This window comes from Apteryx mantelli, chromosome 1, assembly GCF_036417845.1.
Source record: "Apteryx mantelli isolate bAptMan1 chromosome 1, bAptMan1.hap1, whole genome shotgun sequence".
Lineage (NCBI taxonomy): Eukaryota > Metazoa > Chordata > Aves > Apterygiformes > Apterygidae > Apteryx > Apteryx mantelli.
Genome location: NC_089978.1, coordinates 5,809,799 through 5,835,168, shown reverse-complemented (window position 1 = coordinate 5,835,168; position 25,370 = coordinate 5,809,799). Strand labels below are relative to the sequence as shown.

General features: G+C 43.6%; 1 protein-coding gene across 1 annotated transcript in view; it reads left to right on the top strand.

The window, feature by feature from the left end:
• The window catches only part of TENM4 (teneurin transmembrane protein 4), a 155,383-nt gene that overhangs the window by 120,557 nt on the left and 9,456 nt on the right, over positions 1 to 25,370 (top strand). Inside the window, exons 17-21 of the mRNA XM_067289535.1 lie at positions 4,031 to 4,203; positions 8,470 to 8,705; positions 14,773 to 15,069; positions 16,541 to 18,155; positions 23,232 to 23,374. Of these exons, the coding sequence (XP_067145636.1) occupies positions 4,031 to 4,203; positions 8,470 to 8,705; positions 14,773 to 15,069; positions 16,541 to 18,155; positions 23,232 to 23,374 (2,464 nt within the window). The remainder of the gene's footprint in view (positions 1 to 4,030; positions 4,204 to 8,469; positions 8,706 to 14,772; positions 15,070 to 16,540; positions 18,156 to 23,231; positions 23,375 to 25,370) is intronic.

Sequence of the window (25,370 nt, the reverse complement as noted above, 5' to 3'; positions counted from 1 at the left end):
GTGCAGCAGCCCCGGCGAATACAGAAAACACAGATGGTCCAGGTTACTTCTGACAGAGGCTAATTTGGTGGCTAAGGAGGTGCCAAAACTGTAATGTATATGTGCAGACATCTTAAACTGATTCCAGCACAGCATTCCAGACTGTGCTGGCCCAAAATTAGCCTTGCTTCTTGGGACCCTAAGTCCCAAATTGCAGCCCTTGCTCATGGTGAGGTTCTCCCCCACAGTGTGAGTTTTGTACAGCTGTAAAAATGTAACTGTGTAAATTACGTTTATTGTTCTCATTCGGCTTGACTTAAAAAGAAAAATGTGTGCCCAGAGTTCTAGGCACTATCATGCACTTTCTTGGTCTTTTTGTGCTGTTCTAAGCCAGTTTGCATAGGCAGAGGTTATTGGTATATTTGCCCATTATCCTGCCATCGTGGAGGAGCAGAAAATCAGCATTCAGTCCTGTTCAGGAGAGGAGCGACTATGAAGTTATGTGAGCAAGCTAGCATCAGATCCCCTCAATGCCGTGGGAGCTGGGTAGCTCCAAGCAGCCACCAGGATAAACGTCAGGAGGTGTCCGGGGCATGGTGGAGGGAGCTTGGGGCTGCTGAGAGTGGGGTGGAGGGATTTTGCAGGGAAGGTGAGTGTTTATCAGCTCTTGGGAGGATGGCAGAGGGCTGGAGGAGCGTCTGTGAGGATGCTGTGGAGCTAGCTGTCCAGGGATCAAGTCGAGTCTAAGGAGCTGGGTGTCTGCTGATGAATGGGTCTGTGTTAAATAGTTATCTACAGGCTTTGTGAGGCTCCATTTGGAGAACGTACATAGGACTTACGGAGCGTAGGTTTTGTGCTGACTCTCAGCATGGTGCTGAGTGTCGTTCGATTAGGATAAATCCTATGACTCAGAGGACGTTGACTCAGCACTTAAATGAAATAGCAGTCACCTGTCCATCACGTGAAGGAGCTCTCTGCCCCCATCATCGCTTTTGCTCTCCTTCTTCCTCTAATCCATGGACCTGACTCTTTTTGTACTCACACCATATTAAACCAAAGCCACCTCCTAGACTTCAGTGCAGCTTGTCAAGATTTGTGCCATTATTTAGAAGGTGAATCAAGCTCAATTTCATCAGCATCTCCCTCTCTCTTTTCTTATAGTGATCTATAAAGTTTATCTCTCTCTTTTTTATATATAGCAGGGTCCTTCACTTAAAGTTGCTAATACCATCAAGTCAGAGGTGCTGAATTCAGATCCCATTTTCCATAAAGTTTTGAGCATTTAAGATCTGAGTCTCCCTTACCGTTCAGACTGTGCTTTATATACAGGACTGTTGATGTCACTGTAGAAAGAATTTGTGATGTTGTGTAACACACCTGTAGAGATAACAATGTTCCCTCTACTCAGGGGAAAGACTAAATCATGTCCCTTGTGTCCTGTCTCAGCAGATGGGATAAAGATATCTCCTATGATGTTTTTAGTTTAAGACTCACATATTTTAGAAGATGTGCAGATGCCTGTGCAGAAAGTACAATCAAAATGTTTCCTGTCTCAGTGCAAACAGAGCAGCCACATACACTGAGCAAAGCACTCAGTACTGAGAGCACTTTAGTTCTGGCTCTTGCAAGGAGATTCAATGTAGATCCAAACCGTGTGCTTCTAACCACTTGGAAAAGGTTTAACTGGTCTCTGCCAAACTCCTGCAATGCAGTCCTGAATTTATTCTTTTTTTCTTTTTTTTTCTTCTTTTCCGCTTCACAAGTACCTGATTAATCACCAAGATCTTGAAGGGAAAGGGCAAGTCCTCAATCCTCCTTGCGTGGATAATTCCATGACTGATAGGCTGACACTGTGGTGGGTCAAATGCTTTCTTCTACCATTCCTCAGCCTCTGCCCAGTGGGCAAGAAGAGCCTCACGTGACTGTCTCAAAACGCAAGGGCTGGAGAGAATTCTAACAAGCTCATCTGTTCACTCATTTTATACTAAATATTAAACTTGGGCATAAATCATCTTTTCAACCAACCCTTCCTCACAGTAATTCACTGTCAGTCTATTGTCAAAAGTGAAGTACCAGCACTGTGTACAAATCTGAACAAAAGAGAATAGAAGAGAATAGTCAAGTCTGGTTTTCTGGTTTTCATAGAGCCAGTCCAGTGGCTACTCCTGGGTCTTTCTTGGGTTGCAATTCTGGAGCACTTTTCCTAGTTTTTTGTTGGGAGAGAGGATGGGATCTGTTATCTCATTCCTCAGTTCAGAAAAATCCTGAAGAGGAGGGTCAAGGGCTCACCTCAACCATCTGCTGCCTCTGAGGCAGGACCAACTGCATCCAGACCCTCTCTGACACATTCTTCTCAACTATTCCTAAAAGTATCCCTCAATGGGGTTTCCAGTGCTCCATCTGGTAACCTGTTCCTCTGCTTAAGCAACCTTGGGTTTGGAAAGTGTTCCCCAGTCTCTAACCTGGATTTCCCTTGCTTCAAATTAGCTGATTGCTTTTTGTCACATCCTCAGTGGATGGGATGAGAAAATAATTATAGTCTTCTTTAGAACAACCGTTGTCATGATGGCATGTTCCCTCTTCTTTGTTTCCTCCCTTCTAAAGCAGCTTTCAGTTTTCTTTTTTTTTTTTCGGCTTTTGGTTTTCTGGCTTTGCCTCTTAGGTCATGTTTTTTAAGCTGCTTATCCTTAACATATCATTTATATTACTTCATCATTCTGAAGAATGGTGCCCTTAACTGGACACTGTGCTCCATTAAAGGCTCACCAGTGAGTATTGCAGGGGAACAAGTCCTCTCTGCCCACCCACCATTAAGCTTTGCCCAGATGACATATTTCCTTGTACTTTCTTGTTGCCAGGACTTGTAAAAGTCAAACATTTGTCATTGATCATTTTTGCTGGTAGAAGGATTCTTTCTACTGTTTCTCCCTGACTACTTAAATATCCCTTCCTTGAAGGCCCACCTTCTACAAAACCCAACAGCTCTTTGGAGACATGCCAGTACAGCTTCCCGCAGCTCTTCATTTCGGTCTACACTAGGGAATACTCCTCCTGAAAAACCTATCCTCACTCCCAAAGTATTCTCTTGGCAGCCCTCTGCTTTTAGCTCAGTGTGTGACCTAAGGGTATCCCTTTTGCAATGCCGCAGATGGGAGGTGGTGTGGTATATTTGCCCTACTTTATTTCTTCCTAACCCTGAGAGAATTTCAGCATGAGTACCCACTTCTAGTCTACTCGGGAGACCTCTAGGCACAGGTGTCTGCTTCTCCTTTTTATTGAAATATAACCCTCCCAGCTCATTAGCTGCTGTGTGACCTGCCTTAATATGGTTTATTTCATCTGGGTCCTACTAGACAGGTGTCCACATCACAGAAACCATCCCAGATGGCGATAATGTTGACTCTCTCATTGGAAAAGCCAAGGACTCAGTAGGGGTGAAAACTGAAGTGCTTTTTTACGCATTTAAATCAATCCTTCCAGATGGTCTTAGGAACAGTAGAAAGTAGATACTGGGGTCTCAGCTGTGCTCAGGACTCTAGTCCATGTTCACAAAGGACAGTTCTCTACCTGAGGTAGCCAATCTGGCAGGGCCTTTCCTTTACCTTAGCTTTCACTTTTAAAATACAAAATTAAAAATTAAACTTGCTAAAGAGCTCAGGACACAACCAGCCAAGACAGTTTATGGCCCTCAGAAACTCCTAGTTCTGCTAGACAAGATGCTTAGAGAGATGCCTTTCCATAAGTCACAGTGAACGATAAATAAAGTTACTCTGTCATAAAGAAGAACAACGGAGATGATAAGCATCAGAAAGATGCTGTTAAAATACAGGCTAACGTTTATTTAGTCATTTTCTATTGTTCATTTGCTTTTCTTCAGCTAAACCCTGCTCTTCTCATAAAGCCAAAAAGGTTAAGGCAGTCCTGACTGACAGCAGATTTTTTTCTGAGAAGAATCTAGGTGAAAACTTCCAAGACATGGTCTCTGCTTTACAGGACAGTTCCAGTACTCCAGTCCTCTATTCATGCTGTTGACTTTACTCTACCTTTTCAGATATGACAGCTTTGGCCGTCTGACCAATGTGACCTTCCCCACTGGCCAAGTGAGCAGCTTCCACAGTGACACCGACAGTTCTGTGCATGTCCAGGTAGAAACCTCCAGCAAGGATGATGTTACCATAACAACCAACTTGTCAGCATCTGGAGCCTTCTACACCCTGCTCCAAGGTGAGTCAGACCACTGTCCCTCTCCTGGCCAAGCTGTACATGAAGAATTTTCCATCAGGAGACAGACATCATCTCGATAATCCCAGCCCCAAAAAATCACCTGCATTCTCAGTGCTCCAGAGCTCCTCACATGCTGGTACACATGCACGCTCACACCTGCTTAGCCACATCCCCTAGCTCAGCAGTTGTCCTGCAGCTGTTTTCTGCTTCATTCTCAGCCAGTTCCCTTGCTGTGCAGCCCTCATGCAGTACAGTCCCCCATCATCATTACCATTATTGTTATAACAAAAAGGGCTGCATAAATCTTAACTGCACTTCCAGCTGACCCCTTTGCTTCCCTCTCTTAATGGATTCCAACATAAGGAGTTACTCTCCTACTGGAATAGGCTTCCAGCTGGTTACTGGAGATCTCTGCGATTCTTTGTTCACTGGTTGTTCAAAGATTCACAAGGCAGCATCCAGACAAATGACCTTCACTGTCCCCAAAAGGCCTGCATTTGAACTAAAGGGGTGGTGTGAAGTGGCACAAAGGAGCAGCCAGGGTGGGACTGGTGGGACTGATCTGCAGCTGTTGTAAATGAGCACAGTTCTGGCAGTGATGGTAAGGTGGGCTAACAACACATTGACAAGATGGAAGAAAAGGTGATGAACTGGGAAGGGAAAGAAGAATAAATAGGGGGAAACACTGCTGACATACTGGCAGGGACAGAAGTTATAGTGCACAGACCATAGCAATATGGATCTCCAAGTTAGAATATCCTTTGGGTCTGTGTGTGCCCTCACTTCTGTTCCTGGAGCCTGAAGGAAGGGAAGGGACAGACAAACTCTTTGCTTTTCTCACTGCCTAACTCTCACTCACTCTTAATCTGTGCCTGATGGCAGTAGGGTGTCAAACATTACTCCGCTCGCGAAGAACAAAATGGTCCAGTGAGAACAACATATTCCAAAGTCACATTTGTTCCCATATCTCTGGGGCATCCATTTCCCTCCCCCTCCCTGTGCTAAGGGCAGGGTTTCCTTAAAAAAAGTGCCTACTGTGCCTGAACACTACCTTTCTGCCTCTGGAGAGGGCAGCTGAGAGGGTACCAGCCCCTTCAGACCATACTGAGTATTCCCATAGGGGAATGACTATTTTATTCTTTACTTTAGAATGCAAAGCAGATCCAACCTACCCTGCCCCATCTCAAATTCACTCACGTTAAGACGTCTGGCAACTGCACAGACATGAGGTTGGCTTCACCACAAGAGCCTAATTAAGCAATAGAACCCGCTGTTGGGGGCTCTTTAGTGAGATAATTGACTGCAATGTGATTTATACATCCAGAGCTGAAGGCACAGTTACATAATTGTGCCACGGTCAATTATCTCATTGTACTGCCCTCCAGCACAGGGGCACTGTTGCCATTAGGACATACAGTATTACAAACACTTTAACCATGTTCAGAAGTATAAAATTATGAAATTATTTGGGTTTGAAAAGCATACTTATCTTAAAATGAAGATCTGGATACTGTTGTGGCAGGGGTGGCCTGGAACCTGCTGAAGGTGGGTTTCTCACAAGCATTAGGGACTGTGAATTCCCAAATTGAGGCAGTTGTTTGTTCATGGCATCACTGTAGCAATTGAAACAAGAGCCACTGGAGTTGCCCAGGGATCAATTGAGCACACTTGAAATGTAATTTGCCTTCTGAGGGCCTCCCCAGTGAATGAAGCTGGAGCTGTTCTAAAGGTTTGTGTGTCTTTCCCTCTTGGTCATTCTCCAGGGAAAATGCATATTGCAGATTTCCTTTTCATGAGAGCTGCTGGTGCATTTTCATTATGAGCTCACAGCTCTGGCCAGCTTTCCCAAATCCTTCGTGAACCTTTCAAGAAACCTGGATCACACTGTGAACAAGCTCTGGCTACAATCAGTGTGAGATGGAGACATTTTATGACTCCACAAAGAGACCAGAAACAGATCTGAAAAAGGTATTTAAATGCCTAAATCCTGTTGTTTTTGGAGTTAGAGTTCAGACACTCAGAAGTCATTAGCTGTAGTCTACTGAGAACAACTCTCATCCACAGACATCCTGTCCCCTACTGGGACCCTCTGTCCTGAGGTAAGCAACTCCCTGTGCAGTGAATGAGATGCTCTGCAGTCAGCTGAGGCATCTCCCAGCCCTAAAACCGTCAGGTCAGAGTTAAGCACTGCACAAAGTTTTGAAAATCCTCCTCCCTTATCCGAGGTGGGCGTTAGGGCTGTCAGAACATGCACCCTTGTAAATACATACACTTTCTATTCCATCAGGACTTAGGGATGCTCAGGAAATGTCTTCATGCTTGGTGCTGCTGGTGAGAAAGAGATGTCACCTCAAGGTCTCTAAGGTGCTGCCTAGACCAAGGGCTATGAGCATCTCATTAGCTGTGAGACACAGCATTGGTACTTAGGCAGGCTTGAGCAGGACATCAAAAAGTCACTTTGAGGCAGCTGAGAAGGCATTTCTAGGAGGTTACTCATTCCTACAGGATGGATTTAGGAGCCTGCACAGCTAACAGGCACCTCAGCACCTCTGTGTGATGTCTTCTGGACTAATGACAAAGTGAGTGTTTGTTCAAGGCCAAAATAGGGCACTAGTGCCCCAGAACCAAATCAGCATAAAATATTGCATACAATGGCCCCTGGATTTCGCATAGCACTTGACAAATGCCTTCCAAAGCTAGGGAAAAGTCTTCTCCTGGGAAAATCTTGAAAGTAGAAGATTTATATTCCCCACACTGTACCACACCGCTGGAGTTGAATGTGCCAATCCACCATAATTCCTCTGAGGTGCTTAACTGACCCAAAGGGAATGTCGCTTATCCAGGGGATTCCACAGTGTCCATGGGCTTGATCCTGCTGAAGCCTATGTCACAAGACCATTGACTTAAATATTCAGTGGTATAGTCAAACTATATTTGATCTACATCGTGGATCACTGTATATTTATAGTGGTAAGATCCAATGTCATAGCTATAATGGTTTCACACCATCACTAGGTTAACTATATAAAGTAAGCTGAATGGTGGTCCTGCTGTGATCAGTGTGGCAAGACTCCAGTTGGCTACAAAGGGAGAAGGATCAGACTCACAAAAATGGAGACCAAGTGGCGTCAGGTTTCCTTTCCCAGTTACACCAAACTGTGCTCTTTACTGCTCTATTTCAGCCAGACGAGAGATGATAATTTTGCTGTGACCTCATTTCCTGCTGAGTTATGGCAGAAGAACTGGTGAACAAAACCCAGCTTGCCTCAGAATGGAAAAACAATTGACTGAATTTTTAATGAGTGTTTTTATCCACAATTAGGTATTTATGGTGGCCTGGGAGACAGAAATGGTAATGTTTTCCAGCTTTTGAGGAGCTTCAGATAAGGGAATCTTTGTATAATGTGCTTTTAAAGCCGTTCTGCACTGAGCAAGTCTCATGCTTTCTTACCCTTCATGAGCTCCTTTCTGCAGACACAAATCACTGCTGGAATTTGAAAGGACAAAATTTCAGCCTGTCTAGTTCCTGAAAGATGTGGAAGGGGTATTGTTCTTGTCCTCTTCCATTCCTGAACTCCAAAATCCTGGCCTCAGGATCTGCTGATCTTTCAGGAGATAGTGGAGTCCAGATGTATGGAGATGGTGGATGCCTAGTGTCTCTAGCTGTCTCTCTAAACACGCAGTCTTCAGTTGCTTCCTGAAAGCTTTCCCAAGTGAAAGGGATTGGCTTTTGTTTGGGAAGCTGGTTAGCATTAACTTGCTGTGAAATTTCCTGTCACTTGTGAGATATTGAATAAGCTGAGAAAAGTAGGTGGCCCCACTTGATCATGAATTGTAGTGAAATTGGGATCTTTAAGATATAAATGTGTGGAACATGACTGTGATTTAGAATAACTATCTCACTACCTGGTCTTTTAATGAGGGCATTTATCCTAGTCTAAAAGAAGAGGTTTGAACCTGTGTGCTTTTCTAGGGTATTACACAGGTCTTCCACTGGAGAAGACTCTTCCACTTTTTTTAACCTGTGTAAGATTTTTTTCTGCAAGAATTTGAGGCACAGAAAATGAAACTCTCATCAGACTGAAATAGAGGTTGTGCATCCTGACTTTCACCAATGAAACAACCGTTTCACTCACTGTGAGTGACCAAGTGCATTTGGTTAGAACCATCCAAAGTGTTGTAAGAAGCCTGAATGGTGGAGAAAATGAAAAGCTGGGGTTGTGTCACTGGACATCCATTTGAAAAAAATCTCTTTTCTCTCTTCAGACCAAGTCCGAAACAGCTACTACATCGGTGCCGATGGCTCTCTCAGACTGATGCTTGCTAATGGCATGGAGGTGGCCCTGCAAACTGAGCCACATCTGCTGGCAGGTACCGTTAACCCCACTGTGGGGAAGAGGAATGTGACCCTGCCCATCGACAACGGCCTCAACCTGGTTGAGTGGAGACAGAGGAAGGAGCAAGCGAGAGGGCAGGTCACTGTCTTTGGACGTCGGCTGAGGGTAAGTGAGAAGTATGAGCACTTTCGGACTCAACTTCCTGTTTTCTCAGTCCCTGGTCTCATGACAGAAGGGGACAGTGCTCATTTCTGACACATGGAATAGAGATGAGACTGCAGCACAGAGAACTAGCTGTTTATTCTCATTGACACAAACTTTATGACTTAAATATATCCTTATGTCTCCTTATGTGCAGGCGTTCTCTCAGCCGTCACAGATAGCATTGCTGATTCCCTTATGAGTCCTCCGTGTGCTTGGCAACGCATGACCTCCCACTAGACACTACAGGTTTAACCACCATGTCAGGCTGTTTAAGCATGCAAGGGAAGAACATAATCATAAAAAAATACTCCATTTAGAGTAGGCATTTTGTACCAGCACTGCTGGCAATAACATACACTTGAGCACAGAAAGTTTTCTAAGCATTAGTGTTCATTGAGCAGCCTCAGAAAAATCACTGGGTTCCTTAAACTTGCTAATCTGGGGAACCCACTCAAGAGCTGGCATTGCCCTGTGATTGCAGTTGTTCCCCACAGTGAAGTGTTATAAACGGCTCCAGCCTGGTGGTACTCTCTCCTCCAGGAACGTGTGGTCCTTCCTGGGCTTGAGACGGATGTGTTTGGAAAGCACTGTTCCACACAGTGCACTGAGGACCTGTCAGGGCTGTTTAAAGATCTTGCTCAATAAGCCTGTAATTCTTCTGCTAACTGCTAGCAAGGCTGGTAATAATAGCCAGTGCTGCACAGTCATCCTGCGCCTTGCCATTCTCAGCGTTGCAGGCTTAAGAGCAGTTTCTAGGAGCTTTCTCAGCACCTGGCAAGTTCAGACCCTCTGAGAAAAATGCTTAGTGCTGTGTAACGCCACCATAGCGAAAGGACTGAAGCTATTTATTCCCACTTAAGCTCTGCAGTAAATATTAATGCCCTGGTTTCAGAATATGTATGTCCCAGTCCTCGCTCTGCATATCTCTCTCTTCCCTGCTGTGTGCCCCCTGCCACCTTGGTGTGAATTTTCCCCTGCCTGTCTTCACTCACACTTGCCCAGTATTACTCTTCACCCTCCCCAACCCATCAGTTGCTCCTTTCCCCTTGCGTGGATGGCCTCACACACTTGCTCTTTTTTTTTTTTTTTTAAATCAGGAGCAAAACTGTGCAAACAGTAGTGAAGCTGGAGGCTGCTCCTTCATTGGGAACTGCTGTACGCCTGCAGATCAGCTGGCATCAACTTTCTTGTTTGGTCTTTGGGTTTTTCTTTCTGTTATAATAACCAATGAACTTACCAGACAAGTCTGTCTCTGAACGGAGACAGGCTTCTGAAATCTGCAGCCATCTCACAGCTATTTGGTGTTCAAAGCAGTTTCCACTCATTTAGCTGCAGCTCAGCTGCCCGTGCCAGCTTTATCTTCCAAAATCTTCACAGCAGATTCTCTCAAACGCAGAATGTGTCTTTGCTTTATATTGTACTGTGTTCAGAAATCACTTGCAAAATGAGTTTTCAGGCTCGTTACTGGTGTTCCTGTAAACCTGCTGGCGTTTATTCACATTTTGAGTCTATCAGGGCCTGTCCCTGCTTCTGGTGAAGCAGAGTATCTTACGTTATTGAAGGGCTCAGTTGCAGCTCTGTTCAGGGGTTCAAAGTGGCTGAGTGTGTACAAGAAGTTTTAAGCTGCCTCTCTGTACCTGCATGGCAGCATCTGCACCCCGTAGATGTAAATCTGCAAGGTGCTAATTGCCTCCCTGGGGATTGCCCCGTATTTAACATATTCTACGTGTGTCATATTCTCCTCTCCCCTTGTACTAGTAATTATCACTTTCCCTAGCAAGGAAAAAGCTTGGGGAAGTTCAGTTGAACACAATTTTGTTCATTTTGGGAAACTTTATTATTTTCTGCCATATGTGAGTATATTGACACTTTCCCTCTCGCCTCACCCCACTGCTAGTTTGAGACAGCAGCAAAGCCATGGTGCTCCAAGGGAAAAGAGCGCCCCAGCGAGACTGCAGCGCTGCATCACTCCATGGGGCCTTTGCGATGGGAAGAACAGGATCTGGCCAGAGACTCTAAAAGGGGCAATTCCCTGGAAAAATGCATGCTTTACATTGCCCTCACATGGATCCGCCTGCCTTACGAGTTATGGCTCTTCCTACCACCTTTGCAGGGCATTAGTTCTTTGGGGAGCGATGACATGTCGCCGTGTGCTTTGCCAGCTCCCAGCAGGATGAGCCTAGTTTCTCAGCTGCCTCCATGACCCTGCCTAGAAGAAAATATAATGCACAGTGTAGCAGGGAGGAGAGTTTGCTGTGCACCTGTGTGGAGCAACAGTGGTCACAGAGGAACATCAAACAGAAGAAATATGTCCACTGTCAGGGATCCGCCTGAAACCTCCCAACTCACGTTTACATGAGCAGGCACTTATTTATAGCGAGGCAAAGGCATGAGGCAGGGATTTCTGCATGGACAAAGGGGAAGGGGCGTCTGTAGCAGTAAAGCAACACAAATCTGTTAAAGCAGCCTCTTTCCCTTCTCCTGTCCTGCACAGCCCTGGGGAAAGTTGTGATGCTTGGATCCACCCAGCAGAGATGCCTCCATGAATTGCCAGGCTACAGATTCAGCCCATCACTGGCAAACAGCCACACACAGACTCTATCCGCGCTGAAAGCATTAGGTAGACTCTGCTCCAAGGAACAGCGCTCCTTCTTTTTTTTTGCCTTTCTTTCTTTTTTTTTTTTTTTTAACAAACATGATTTTTTCAATAAAGAAGGATGTAAAATAATCTCTGACAGTGGAGCAAACAGGACAGCTGACAGAGACAGAGCTGCTGGCTCAGACATTTTATTTATTTAACCCTGGAAGCTCCTACTGTAATTAGCTTCCTTTTTGCCCAGACTTTAGTAGCGAGTTAACAGTGGCAACAACAGCCATTGCTCCAGCCGCTCCCCAAAACCAGCAGCCTTGGAGAGGTCTCCTGGGATATGCTGTTAGCCATTCCTGGTGTGCTGACTATTGAGGACATTTCAGCCTCATCTCCTGAATTTCTGTCAGTTGCTGAGGGCTGGATATGGCCACCCCAATAATTCTAGCAGTTCACTGGGGAAATGCCTTTGTAAGCAGCTGTTAACCAGTGGGATGTCATTGACTCCTGTAGGTCTCGTTGCAGAAGTATTGTTCGTGGTCTTCTACAGAAAGTTGCCACAGCATTTTCACGAGAAATCTGCATTTTCTGTGTTTTGTAACTCTTGTGCACCCAGGGATATCAATGTGTGTTGTTTCGTTATAATTTAAGCTAAAAGAGAGCAAAAGGAGGCATAGGAGAAATCAGAGATGGTACCAGGTGGAGTGTTTATGTTCCTATTCTAGCACCTTCATTAGAGCAAGCAAAGGTATTAAATGGATCTGCTGTGGTATGTGAGTTGGGGGTTAAATTTAGTCTCTCACACGTTACGGAGGGGAGGTCAAATGCACTGGGAACAGTGGATTTAAATTTACCCTGGCTCAGTCCTGCGCTGAACACAGGCCTTGTCAAATGCTCCGAGGGGCAAAAGCCTTTTCCGGGAGCTTTTCAGAGTCCTTTCCAGGATAAAGACTCTGGGATGTAGGATGGCACCTTATTTAGCTGCTCACCATAAAACTTGCTTGTTGGACTGAAGCCTGCAGCCCTGTCACTGCTTCTGCATAAAATTCACTCCTATTCAAGGCATGTCCTTGAACAAGGATGAAAAGATTTAGACCCTATTCAGAGGCTACCTGGCAGTGTAGGGTTCACCATGCCTGTCACCTTGAAGGTGGCTATTGGCACTGCAGTGCTTCTCAGAGAGAAGGGAGATTTCGCTGAGAGAGCAGGAGAAAACAAATCATAAAAAAAAAATCGTAAAAAGAGAGGCTGGTTCCAACTAGTCCAGCAGCAGTCCCTTGCCAGAGAGTGGGGAGGGCGGAATGACTTAGGGCACCAATAATGGGATACAGGGATTTGGACTCAGCTTAAGAGCTATCCAGGGACTTGTTATTTGGTCCTTCCAGCACGGTGAATGGCACTGCTGTTGGCTTATGGATCAGAGAGGCCACATTCAGCCTGGATTACTGTCCCAGTCCTGGAATAGCTCTTTCCAGCTCTCTTGGCACACACCAGCAGCACAAGAAGCTGCAGCTGCTGGGCTGGATATGCTCTGGGAATGGGTGGAAGGCAGACACGTTATTCCTTCCTGGAAAAAAAATGTATATATATTTTGCACGCAAATGCTGCTTCTGTTTCTGTATTTGTAGCAACAAGCACCTACAAGATATCAAATTGCTCTGTTGCTTACATAGGTACAACTGTACTTTAGAGTTGTGATACTTTTTTAATTATTTCCCAGCTTGCTTGTTACAAGAGGCTTTTAGCTGATTTCCTCTTCCTCCCATTGCCCATTTACATTCTATTTCAAACTCTGCTACGTGTTTAAGTTGAGCATTATCTACCTTTCCATGCTAACTGTTTCTTTCCTTGAGTCATACCTGCCTTTTACCTTTGTTATTCATATACTGGCAATCATCTTTGCGCTTGCCTCCTCTTGTATCATTTTTATGCTTACATCATCTGTCACTAATTCCTTATTTCTCAACCGGCCATGCATACCCTCAGTTTGGTCCCACATTTCTCAGGCATGTTTTTGCCTCTTCTGACCTCAGCCCTCTTCTGACCTCAGCTTCTGAGACTCCTTTTGACTTTTGACTCCGTGGTGTCGCAGTTCTCCCGGTTTCACCACCCATGTCTGCCTGCACAACACAAGAGCAGTCCTGCATTTTCCTGCCGTGTACTTCCAGACTGACAGGACATACAGCACACCACTTCTCCACTGACTCTGCCACATCATTTCTCTCCTTCCTTCCTGTTTCGCTCTCAGGTTCTCTCACATATCTCAAAAAAAAAAAAAAAGAAAGGTGGGAATACAATCATACACCCTAAAGTAATGACTGAGATCAAAGCTGGAACAAAGCTGAGGCCAGTGCTCAGTTCAGGAGTGTCAGTTTTACCCAGAACAGGGTAAGGCTGTATTTTTAACTTGCAGCAGTCTGCAAACCTTGGTTTATTGACCACAGCTGAAGGGTCCCAACGGGAACTAAAAAAGCAAGTCTATTGTTTGGAGTTTGAAGTTCATCTGAGAAGAATTTGCACTTTTCTGGAAAACAGGGGTTCACCAACTGAGAAAGGTTGCAAAGTGCTGGGATGGAGAACTAGCTGTCTTCACTGGCAAGCTCATCCTGGGAATCTGGTTTTTTTGTTCAGGCACAGTGCTTGAGTACTGTGGTCATGTTGTTTTATAAGGCTCCTTGCACATGTGGCTAAACCTAAGTTGTACTATCAGTTCCTCTTTGTACAGCTGTGCCCTACAATCCCTGAATCAAAATGTATCTCTGCTCCTACCTTTGAAATAGATACCTTTGATCTTTGGAAACGCAGCAGCAGTGGAGGCAACAGGAGTGTAATTATCCAACACAGAATAACCCCAGGACAATGAAGCTAAAACTCCAGCTCTCACAGAAAAGCTCCTGCTCTCTGTAACATCTACAGTGGTCAAGGCCTTCCTATTTCACCTTAGGTGAAAGACTTCACCTCCAGTGCATGCAGTATGTTCAGCAAACTTAGGGGAAAGCTTTGCTTTTCAACTATGTTGACACAACATCCGTCTTTTTTTTTCCAAAAAGTATTATTTTTTGACATCCATGAAAGCAAAAGACTCATATATCCAGGTGTAATGAGCAGAGTACCTTGCAAATATTCCCTGCAACGATTTGCCATTATGCCTTCATCTAGGTCTCTATCACATCTGCTGTAGTAGTCCTAAGTCTAGGTTTGGGATATGGGCAATATTCTTTAACCGTGGTGATGTTTTCAAAAGTACCCGCTATTTTGCTGCCTCTTTCCTCACTGAAGTCAACAGAAGCAGAGTTAGGCCAACACTTTGCTTTGAAAATCTTATCCAGAGGCAATGAATGCATGGATACTGTTCAGTGTGTTCTAAAGAGGTGTTTGGTGAAATAATGTTTGTAACTTAAACCATTTACAGCTTCCTAATTCTCCATCTCCCTCCTCTAGGTTCACAACAGAAACCTGCTGTCCCTTGATTTTGATCGTGTGACCAGAACAGAGAAAATCTATGATGACCACCGCAAGTTCACGCTCCGCATCCTCTATGACCAGGCAGGGAGGCCCAGTCTCTGGTCACCTAGCAGCAGACTGAATGGCGTCAATGTGACCTATTCCCCAGGAGGACACATTGCTGGGATTCAAAGGGGCACTATGTCAGAACGGATGGAGTATGATCAGTCTGGCAGAATTGTATCCAGGATCTTTGCTGATGGGAAATCATGGAGCTACACTTACTTGGAGAAGGTAAGCACCCTCCTTTTGTTGGGTGATGACAGCTCTGCAATCTTAGCTTCCCAGTTGGTGCAAATGGGCTTTACTCCTAAGACTTCAGTGCAGCTGCGTTACTTCACATCGGTTGATTACTGACCCTTATGGTCCAATACTCCTCTGTGTATTCTGCCTCCACTAACATATGCATAGTAACTTTGGTGTCAAACCACCAGAGAACAGTTGAAAATAGCATGGAAAATTCCCCAGAGGGCAGTATTCTTTCCAAGTCACACTAAATGCATGTCTTAATGCTTTGAAGTTTTGGGCATATGATTTTTAAAATACAACATTCCTTTGCTGAACTAGCTGTAAAATAATATACGTTCAGGTAAAGCCAGAGGAGTCAACAGTAGGGATTTCCAGTAGGATTTTCCATGTGAAAACAGCCCATACAGTCTGACGTCCTGCTTTCTTCAGGTAGCCCATTCTGGCTTCATAGGAAACACAGGTAATAAGAAGTGCAGAGACATGAATCCAGCCAGGCAGCTGTAAAACATTTTGCAGTGTTTTCTGTAGTCTGCACGCTGCAGATTGGCATGGGATTTAATTTCTTCTGGGTATTATCATTCATCATTACCTACCCAGTGTCCTATAGATCCATGTGTTACATACATGGGTCTGGAATTTTTTATTTCTGAGTTTTGTATAGGGCCTATAGCTAAAACAGTTTAAGGAAACTACAGTAGCATAGCTTTTAAAAGGCAAAAAGCATTGACTTGCACCTTGTGTCACATAATCTGTGTGGCTTGTTGTGTGCAAAAATATCAGGACAAATGGGTTAAGCATGTAGGCAGAAGTTTGTAGTAAGAGAGTAATAGCAGATATGCAGACACACGGAGTTAACTGCGTATTGGAAGGTGTCGGGGGGGCACTTTTTCAAGCATTGTTTAAGTTGTTCTACCAATTTTATTTATTTAGTCCATAAAAGCTATTGTCAAGGAGAATTTGGGCAGAGGTGACTATGTGGTATTAATTCTAACAACTGAGCATTCTAAACTTAAACCATACTTACCGCATTAAGTGCCCTTTTCTCTGACCTGCTCCTACTCAGGGATACTTGATGTGCTGTGCAACTGCATACCTCTCACTATTTAATCTTAGGGCTGCAGAGATTATTTATCTCATTTGCCCTGCTCTTTGGATTGGTGAAGTGCTGTACCAATGCAAACAAACTAAGAATTCCGATCACAAAGAGCTAATGCTGAAAAGATACAAAGGAGAAGGTGAAGCAGTGGCTGAAGAGATGAACAAATATGTAAAGTGGGCAGGTTGTGACTGACCACATTTTTGTTGCTCAGTGACCTCTCAGTTTTGCAGGTCCCCTGTTTCTGTCAGTTGGTAGCTGCAAGCTCTTCTCCCAAACACTGTCCATCTTTGGGAGTGTTGAGAATAATTCTGCCTGAAAACCAGGAAAATAATCTGTTCTTTTCTCCCTCCCCTCCAGTCCATGGTGCTGCTCCTTCACAGTCAGAGACAGTACATCTTTGAGTTTGATAAGAATGACCGGTTGTCATCGGTGACCATGCCCAACGTTGCCCGGCAGACTTTAGAAACCATCCGTTCCATTGGTTACTACAGGAACATCTACCGGCCCCCAGAAGGCAACGCCTCAGTAATTCAGGATTTCACAGAGGATGAGCAGCTCCTTCACACTTTGTACTTGGGGACAGGGAGACGTGTCATCTACAAGTATGGAAAGTTGTCCAAATTAGCTGAGATGCTCTACGACACCACAAAGATCAGTTTCACCTATGACGAAACTGCTGGCATGCTAAAGACAATAAACTTGCAGAATGAAGGGTTCACATGTACAATCAGATACAGGCAGATAGGACCCCTCATTGACCGACAGATTTTCCGCTTCACTGAGGAAGGCATGGTGAATGCACGATTTGACTATAATTATGATAACAGCTTTCGGGTGACCAGCATGCAAGCAGTGATCAATGAGACACCTTTACCCATTGACCTCTACAGGTACGACGATGTGTCAGGCAAAACTGAGCAATTTGGTAAATTTGGGGTCATTTACTATGATATCAACCAGATTATTACCACTGCCGTCATGACTCACACTAAACATTTTGATGCCTATGGCAGGATGAAGGAGGTCCAGTATGAGATATTTCGGTCACTCATGTACTGGATGACTGTGCAGTATGACAATATGGGGAGAGTTGTTAAGAAAGAGTTGAAGGTTGGCCCTTATGCAAACACAACTAGATACTCGTATGAGTATGATGCTGATGGCCAGTTGCAGACGGTGTCTATCAATGACAAGCCACTCTGGCGTTACAGCTACGACCTAAATGGAAACCTCCATTTGTTGAGTCCGGGGAATAGTGCCCGCCTTACACCACTCAGGTATGACCTCAGGGACAGGATTACAAGACTGGGAGATGTGCAGTACAAAATGGATGAAGATGGCTTCCTAAAGCAAAGGGGCAATGATATTTTTGAGTACAATTCAGCTGGCCTGCTCATCAAAGCTTACAACAAAGCTAGTGGGTGGAGTGTGAAATATCGCTATGATGGCCTAGGAAGGCGAGTCTCTAGCAAAACCAGCCACGGCCATCACTTACAGTTCTTCTACGCTGACCTGACTAACCCAACCAAGGTCACCCATTTATACAATCATTCAAGCTCCGAGATCACCTCCCTCTACTATGACCTCCAAGGCCACCTCTTTGCGATGGAGCTCAGCAGCGGAGATGAATTCTACATAGCCTGCGATAACATTGGAACCCCTTTGGCTGTCTTCAGCGGGACTGGCTTAATGATTAAGCAGATACTATACACAGCATACGGGGAGATCTATATGGACACCAATCCCAACTTCCAGATCATCATTGGCTACCACGGAGGACTGTATGACCCCCTCACGAAGCTTATCCACATGGGACGGAGGGACTATGATGTTTTAGCAGGTCGATGGACAAGTCCAGACCACGATATGTGGAAGCATCTGAGTAGCAATAACATAATGCCTTTCAACCTATATATGTTCAAAAACAACAATCCTATTAGCAACTCTCAGGATATCAAATGTTACATGACAGGTAAGATATTTAAAATTAGTTAAAATATTTGCAGACTGGTTTCTAGCCCACCATCAGTGAACAGGTTTTTCTCTCTCACTATCCACATTGCCATGAGGTTTTCCAGTGTTTAATATAATGGACGCAAGCTTTTCTCTGCCAGTTGACCTCAGTGTCAGAGAATGGTCCAGGGTATGTTTAATTTATTACCATAGACGGAGATCACAATTCTCAAACGTGTTTCCTTTTCTCTTTCTTGGTGCTTATTCTCTTTATTCTGTTTCCAGTTGCTCTTTTCCTCAGATATTCCAAGTTTAGCTACCAATTAATGTGCTGATAACCTTTCTCTTTTGTAGAGGGGTAGCTCTGCTTACACAGTTTTGACTAGAGATTTATTTGCAACTAAATAAACGACATGCAGGTTTGTTTTAGCAGAATCACAGCAGCGACTTAAACTTTTTATTACAGTCAGCCATTTCAGAGCACACTACAGTAATAATGTATTTCTAAGTTAATCTGTTCTGCAGAATTAATAGTTTCTATTAAAGTCAGCAAGAACAGGTGCTTTCAACTTAAGAGCCAGGTTTTAGGGCATATCTAGCCCACAGCTTGACGTAAACTCCAAACTACTTCCCCTGGGACTTCATCTCATGGCATTAACATAATGCCTCTGTATGTTTTGTGTACAGAAAAATGACTTTGTAGGCCACCTGTCCCTCCTATATTCATATTTTGCACAACACTGGTAGTAATGTTTTAGAGGACTGTTTTGGTGGGGCTCTTTTCCAAATACTTCCCATTGGAAAACCAGATGACACAATCACAAATCAAATGTATACTATTCCTAAGGAGATAATCGTATAATTAATTTTTAAACGATCCCATTGCATCTATCACAACTTTCCCATATGCAACAACAATATTTGCATTCCCCTGATTTATGAGATTGGCCTAATAGCAAGAAATTTTACAAAATAAAAATCCTGGGTTATTTTATTCAACTTGATTTTATAGCCTTTAGGATTTATGCTTTAAGGTTCTTCTGCAATAATCATAAGGATTAGATTGTATTTTTTAATTAAAAGCTGTTGTTCTCCAGGACTCAGGAGATGATGCCAGGAAGAAAGTAAAATAAGCCAAAAGATGCAGACTAAGATCTTGTGTGTTGGCCTTACTCTGATAACTAAGGCCAGCAGGGAATTCTTTTACAAATACTCATTTGTCAAAATTGAATTTCTTTGTGGGAGAGGATTGAGTTTGAGAAATTTCATAGTAGGAATGTTGTAAACAGCTCTTGAAAATGACCAATTCCAAAATATCCTGAAAGAAGAATTCTTTTTTGGTTTTCAAGCTTTTCAACTTTAATAGAAACTAATTATAGAAAACAGGAAAAAGAAAAATTAAGAGATCAAAATCAAAATGAAATATCTTAATCTGAAATTGTTAGCTTGAACTGAACTGGGTTTTGAATAGTCATTTCATGATATATTAACAGATTTCTTTTTCTGCCCAAATTAAGACAGGATAAAATTTCAAAAGCAGTCTTGGAACAGGCAAACCATTTCCCACTCAGCTCTGATGATAACATCAACATGTCCAAATCTGACATTTTGATATCTTATATGCACTGAACAACTTTTACCATGGTCTTAAAGATTCTGTTTTCAATCATTGCAGAATACAGACCCTAAATACGCCTTTTAAGTTTCTCCTCTCCCAGCACATGAGTCCATATGCATGGGAGAAACAGGTCACATCATTATGAGAGAAGGGTTATGATATCAGGCTGCTGGTCTGGCATTTTTTTCTACCAAAATCCAGCTGTATAACCTTTTTTCTACCAAAAGCCAGCTGTGTGACCTATCCCCAGCCACAGCGAGAGCCCCGTCCGTGCCGGGCTATGATGGGATGTGTTCAACCCAGTGGGGCAGCCGGTCTGTGGGCAGAGAGAGCCAAGACACGGCACGAGGCACAGGGGAGACAGGTTTTGCCGTGAGTCCTGTCCATTGCTCATGGCCACAGCTATAGCAATGGGGAAATGTCTTATTCTGAAGAGGGAGAAGCTGTCGTAGCCTAAAAACTTATATTTCCCCCATTCCCACTCGCTGTCCTCCTTCCCCACCCTGGGACCTGTTGTCCTTCCTGGATCCCAGCTCCTAGGATGTAGACGAATGGTGCACACCAATCTCCCAGTAAGAGATTTCTGAGCGTGTATGTACAAATTGGAAGCACGCAGAGGGGAGAGCAGGAGAAGCAGATATTTACGTTTTGAGAGGCCCATTGTTAAACATGAATATTTTAGCAATTGTACACTTCATGGCACAGAGCTTTGCTGCCAGCTTCAGCAATCCTGATGGATTGAACTGACATTTCCATTACATGTGTCTGCATTAAGCACTCTTTTTCTTTGCCCTCAGATGAATTTACTGTGAAATGTGTTGGCAGGGTTACTGTAGCTGAAAAAAAATTTGTGATGTGAAATGTACTTTTCTGTCAAAAAAGTTGTCACTGCCTCTTGGCAAATTAATATTTTTCCCTCTGTTCTCTTAACTCCATACCTTCCTTCACATGTTTTTTTTTCTTTTTATTCGGGATATTCCAACACCTCTTCCCAAAAAGGAAGAAGTCCTGTTTGCAAATGTTTTGAAAGTCAGCTTGCTGAGAAGTATCAAAAAAAAGTTTGTATTGAATCTTTCCAGACATGTTACTTATTTTTCTACCCTTCAGCATCCCTGCTCTGTACTCTTTTTAATATTCGTAAAGTACTCAGCAAATGCTTCCTGCACCAATGCCTACCTTCACTGGATTACTTTGTTCTCCTGACCACCTGGTCCACAATATGTACATCAAGAGTCTTAATTTCACATGAGAAGGATTTGGAAGCAGGCTGGCTTAGCGCTAAGCAAAAAAATAATCAAATGAGCCTTTAATTTCTTTCCCTCCCTGCAACCTCTGTGTTTCAAAGACACTCTAAAAACAATCTGTACATTGAGTGAACAGAAGTGTTTTTATTACAGAAATCCTCCTCCTTCCACATGGATTGTTGCAAGGGCTTTTTGGACCTCTGCCCAATCTCAACATTTTGGCCTGTAAGAAAACAAGCAACAGATAGTGTGTGTGTTTGGCTCCTGGTTCTCCAGTCATCTGGAAATGCCTTATTTGCCATTTGCATCCATAATTTCTTTTCCAACCAGCTCTTCAAAACATTCATTTAAGCTCATGGGGGATGAAGAAAAAAATATTCAAAGATGCATGTTTGGTTCTCTAAATTGATCCCTTTTTCAGACTGTTTCAGCAATGTTAATTCAGTTTAGCAAAATGAAAAACAAATCCCTTGTACATCCAGCTTGAAAAAGAGGAATCACTAACACAATCCCAGTTACATACAGAATGACTAAGACTCCTGGGAGCTGATGTTAATTAAACTTTACCTTCACCCTTTTTCTTTTTCTTGCAATTGTTACTTGTGTGCCCAATACACGCACTATTGGGTTGGAGATTGTCACACTTGTGTCCATCTCCAGAGTTCAACGGAAGCGAACAAGGTCAGATCACCAAATACTCTGAAGTGAAGCGGGGAAGCGATGCAGATCCCAAGCAGATCCAGGAGTTAGCCAGCCTAGTCATGATTTTCTCCAGCTGGGTAACATTCAGCTGCTATTCCTTGTAGCCATGCAAAAAACAGGGAAGACTTTGTAGTCTACTGTCACGGGAATGCAGGAATGTTCCCTGTGTCTAATCTTCAATGTCCCAAATGGCTGGGTTTTCCATCATGTCCCCTCTAGCAGCAGTGTTCCCCCTTTTGCGTAGGACAATCGTTTATGACCTGGAGCTAGCAGTTTTCTCACCATCCATGGACTTCTAAGGGATTTGTGAAAGGAACCTGAGCAAAGTAGTTTCTTAACTGTAGACTTATTTTCACTATCCAGAGGTCTTCACTGCTACTGGAAATTGCTTAGGTGGATCACATTAAAAGCAGTTCTAATGCCCATAAGAGCTTACTACTCAGCAATCCTTGTGATACAAGTGGAGTAATTCATAGTGAAATGGCACACACCAGCATTGCCCCTTAGCTATGGCTGTAATACACTAAGCAAGGCTAAGGCAGAGGCTGAAGCACTGGAACAGCAGCCATCCACCCTGCATAAATGTTAGCACACTTCTGGCATGGTTTTGGCCAATGACAACTAGCAGCATTCCAGGGACATCCCAGGCATGGGTAAGAATAGCACAAACTCCATGTAAGCAGCATGTCTGAGTCCACCATGTTATGGAATGGAGAAGAATTCAGCAATACAGACATGAGCTGTGCCATGCTAGTTGGCCTCAGGACCAGGGAATGGTCTCTGTCCTGTTTTATTTATTAGTGTGGACATAGTTCCTTTGAAGAACCTTGTGAGATAGTATGGAGGCTGATTTTAAATCTTACCATAAAAGATGACCATGTGACTTTAAGACGTTACACTGGTGTAATACTCAAATGACAGTTTCTTATTAAAAATGTTGGGAAGTTCAGGGTTGGAATGAAAATGCCACGGAAAAAGCAGTGTGTTTGTCCAGAGCCTCTTCCATGAACACCCTCTCCAGGACTGTGCTGTTTGCCCTGGATGTCCAGGTATTCTGGCTCAGAGAGCTCTAAATTTGCACTTTAGCTTGCAGGCCTTTTGAGAGGCCTCAGGAGGAGAAGAGCTGTGGCTGAGATGTTCAAAGCTGACTCTAGGACTGGATGTCTCTTCCCGTTCACCTGGAACGGCTCAGCCTCATTAGTGTATTGCTGCTGCTGTGCTTCTCGTGCACCACCTTAGCACAGTGCCTGGTGGCTGCTGATGTGGGCAGCCATGGAGTCAGGGAGCTGGCTTTATCTGGGCCATTTGGTCAGCGTGTTTAGCAGAGCTTCTGTTTTTGAGCTGCAAAAGTGCGGAATTGGACTGCGGCTGGCAGATGGAAAGCCGTTGACTTTCATGGCTTTGGCACGCAGTTCTTTCGAGGACCATTAATGGTGCTATTCACACAAAGTAGTCACCCCTCACTTTGGCCAGACTGGCAATCCTTCCTGAATGATCAGATAATCTGATTTATGCTTCTCTTACCTTCCAGATGTCAACAGTTGGCTGCTCACCTTTGGATTCCAGCTACACAATGTCATCCCTGGATACCCCAAACCAGATATGGATGCAATGGAGCCATCATATGAGCTTATCCACACACAGATGAAAACTCAAGAATGGGACAATAGCAAGGTAATCCATGCAGCTACATACTGTATTTCACACCCTTATCAGCAAAGTATCAAGTTGCAATCTTCTTGTAAAAAGCCTCAGTCTGTTCTCCCAGATACACTAGGAGTTTAAGTGCATGTCAACCTAAGGCAGCTTCTCTCTCCCCATTACAGTAATGAAATCAGACTAAATAACCACATCTGAAGTTCTTTATTGCCATTGTGGTTTTTCCTGTGCTACTTTTCTGGTAATTGTTCAATGAAACAGTCTGTTACTGCTTTTCTCTCCTGCAAGAGACCATGTTACAACATAATTCAGGCTAAATTCAAGGCCTTTGCATACAGGATTCTTGGATGTGAAAAAAGCACAATTTTTGATACAGAATCATTTTATAAAGAATATTTTTTAGGAACTTGTCCAGTCTGGTTTAAAATGTCTTAAACAATAAATCCCAGCACTTCCCTAGGAAACTGTTCTGCAATACAGTGAGTCTCACCAGAAAGAAGTTTTAGCTGATAGCTAACTTACATTTCACCTGACTGAGTCTAATCCCAAACCACTGTGTCCTGCTTTTAAAAATGGGCCTGCATCACAAGGCATTTTGGCAGACAAACATGCCAGCACAAAATTCAATGATAAAATTGTCAAGAAAAAGCTTTTAGAACCAAATCATTTCCACCTCTCTTCCTGTTGGGAATAGTTCTGCTGAAAGATGGAGACAGCACTGTTAAAGGTTAGCACACTGGGTCAGGATTTGAAAGCCCTGGGCTGCTCCCAGCCCTACTGCTTATCAGTTGCATGACCTTGAAAAAGTCATTTACCATCCAGGGTACTGTTTCCTCTCTCAGCCTGAGTTTGTTCTGGAGTTGTTTTATCTCTTTAGTTTGAAGCCTCTTTAGGATATAGATTCTTGCTTGCTATTGCTTTGTATTTGAGCATTAAAAGAGTAGGAGGGCACCGATTTGTTTGGGGAGATCAGGATACCCTCTTAACATTTCTGCTAATAAAATGATTGTGGTAGCAAGTGGAATCAATCCTAGCTGCCTTTGCAGTCTCTTTATCTAAGAGTCTGCTGAAATCTCACTGTCCTACAGCAGACTCTTGAGGTTCAGTACACATATTAGACCCGGAGGAAAAATGCAGTGTCACATTTCCCCAGTCACAAAAGGTATCACCTAGATCTATGAACAAGACACTGTGGATTAATAAAATACTCATGTGTCAGCCCAGCCTTGGTAACTGAGCTACAGCAAAGACAAGGTAAAATGTACCAGCTTCAGCTTCAACAAGAGAAATTTAATTAAGACGTATCACTTCATAGTGGAGGAGGACCAAAAAGAACCTTCCCTTTTGCTACCATGGCTCAGCTGATGCTTGAAAATCATTATGTCTTAGTAACTCAGTTATGTTTTGGGGCTCAGAGACTCCTTTTTGGTTTTTCTTTTCCTTGGATAAAACAATGAAATGCTAGAGATAATTTCTGTAATGAGAAATAGCCTCAGGATTTTTCCTTCTCCTTGGTGTGACACAGTCTCCCCAGGCAAAGCTGTACAGGAGAAGGCAAGCAGGGAAGGCTCATACAGAGACTGCACAAAAGGTTGTCTCTAAATTATTGTTATGTAGAGCAGATAATAATTCTCACAGAACTGCAAGAGAGGTTCTTTTTGTTATTATTATTATTTTATCATAATTTCATTATTATTACTAAGCCTATAGAATAGGCAAGTAAGTTGAGTGACAACTTGTGATGAAGTCTGACACTTGCTCATACAGGCAGCTGAGCTGGAAATAAACCCAAGGAGCCCTCCCTTCCAGCCACCCATTTTAGATGGATCTGCCTGAATAAGCAATAAGAAGGGAAGAAAGTCTCCATGTCCCTTTCAGGTTTTATAAACCAAGAAGCTTCAGTGACCTGCTTGGTAAGATGAGGGATTTATGCAGCCTCCTGCTTCCAGATGAGTCACTTTACATAGTGATAGTGCATTGGCTCTCAAATGCTGCAGAGAGGGATTCCTTT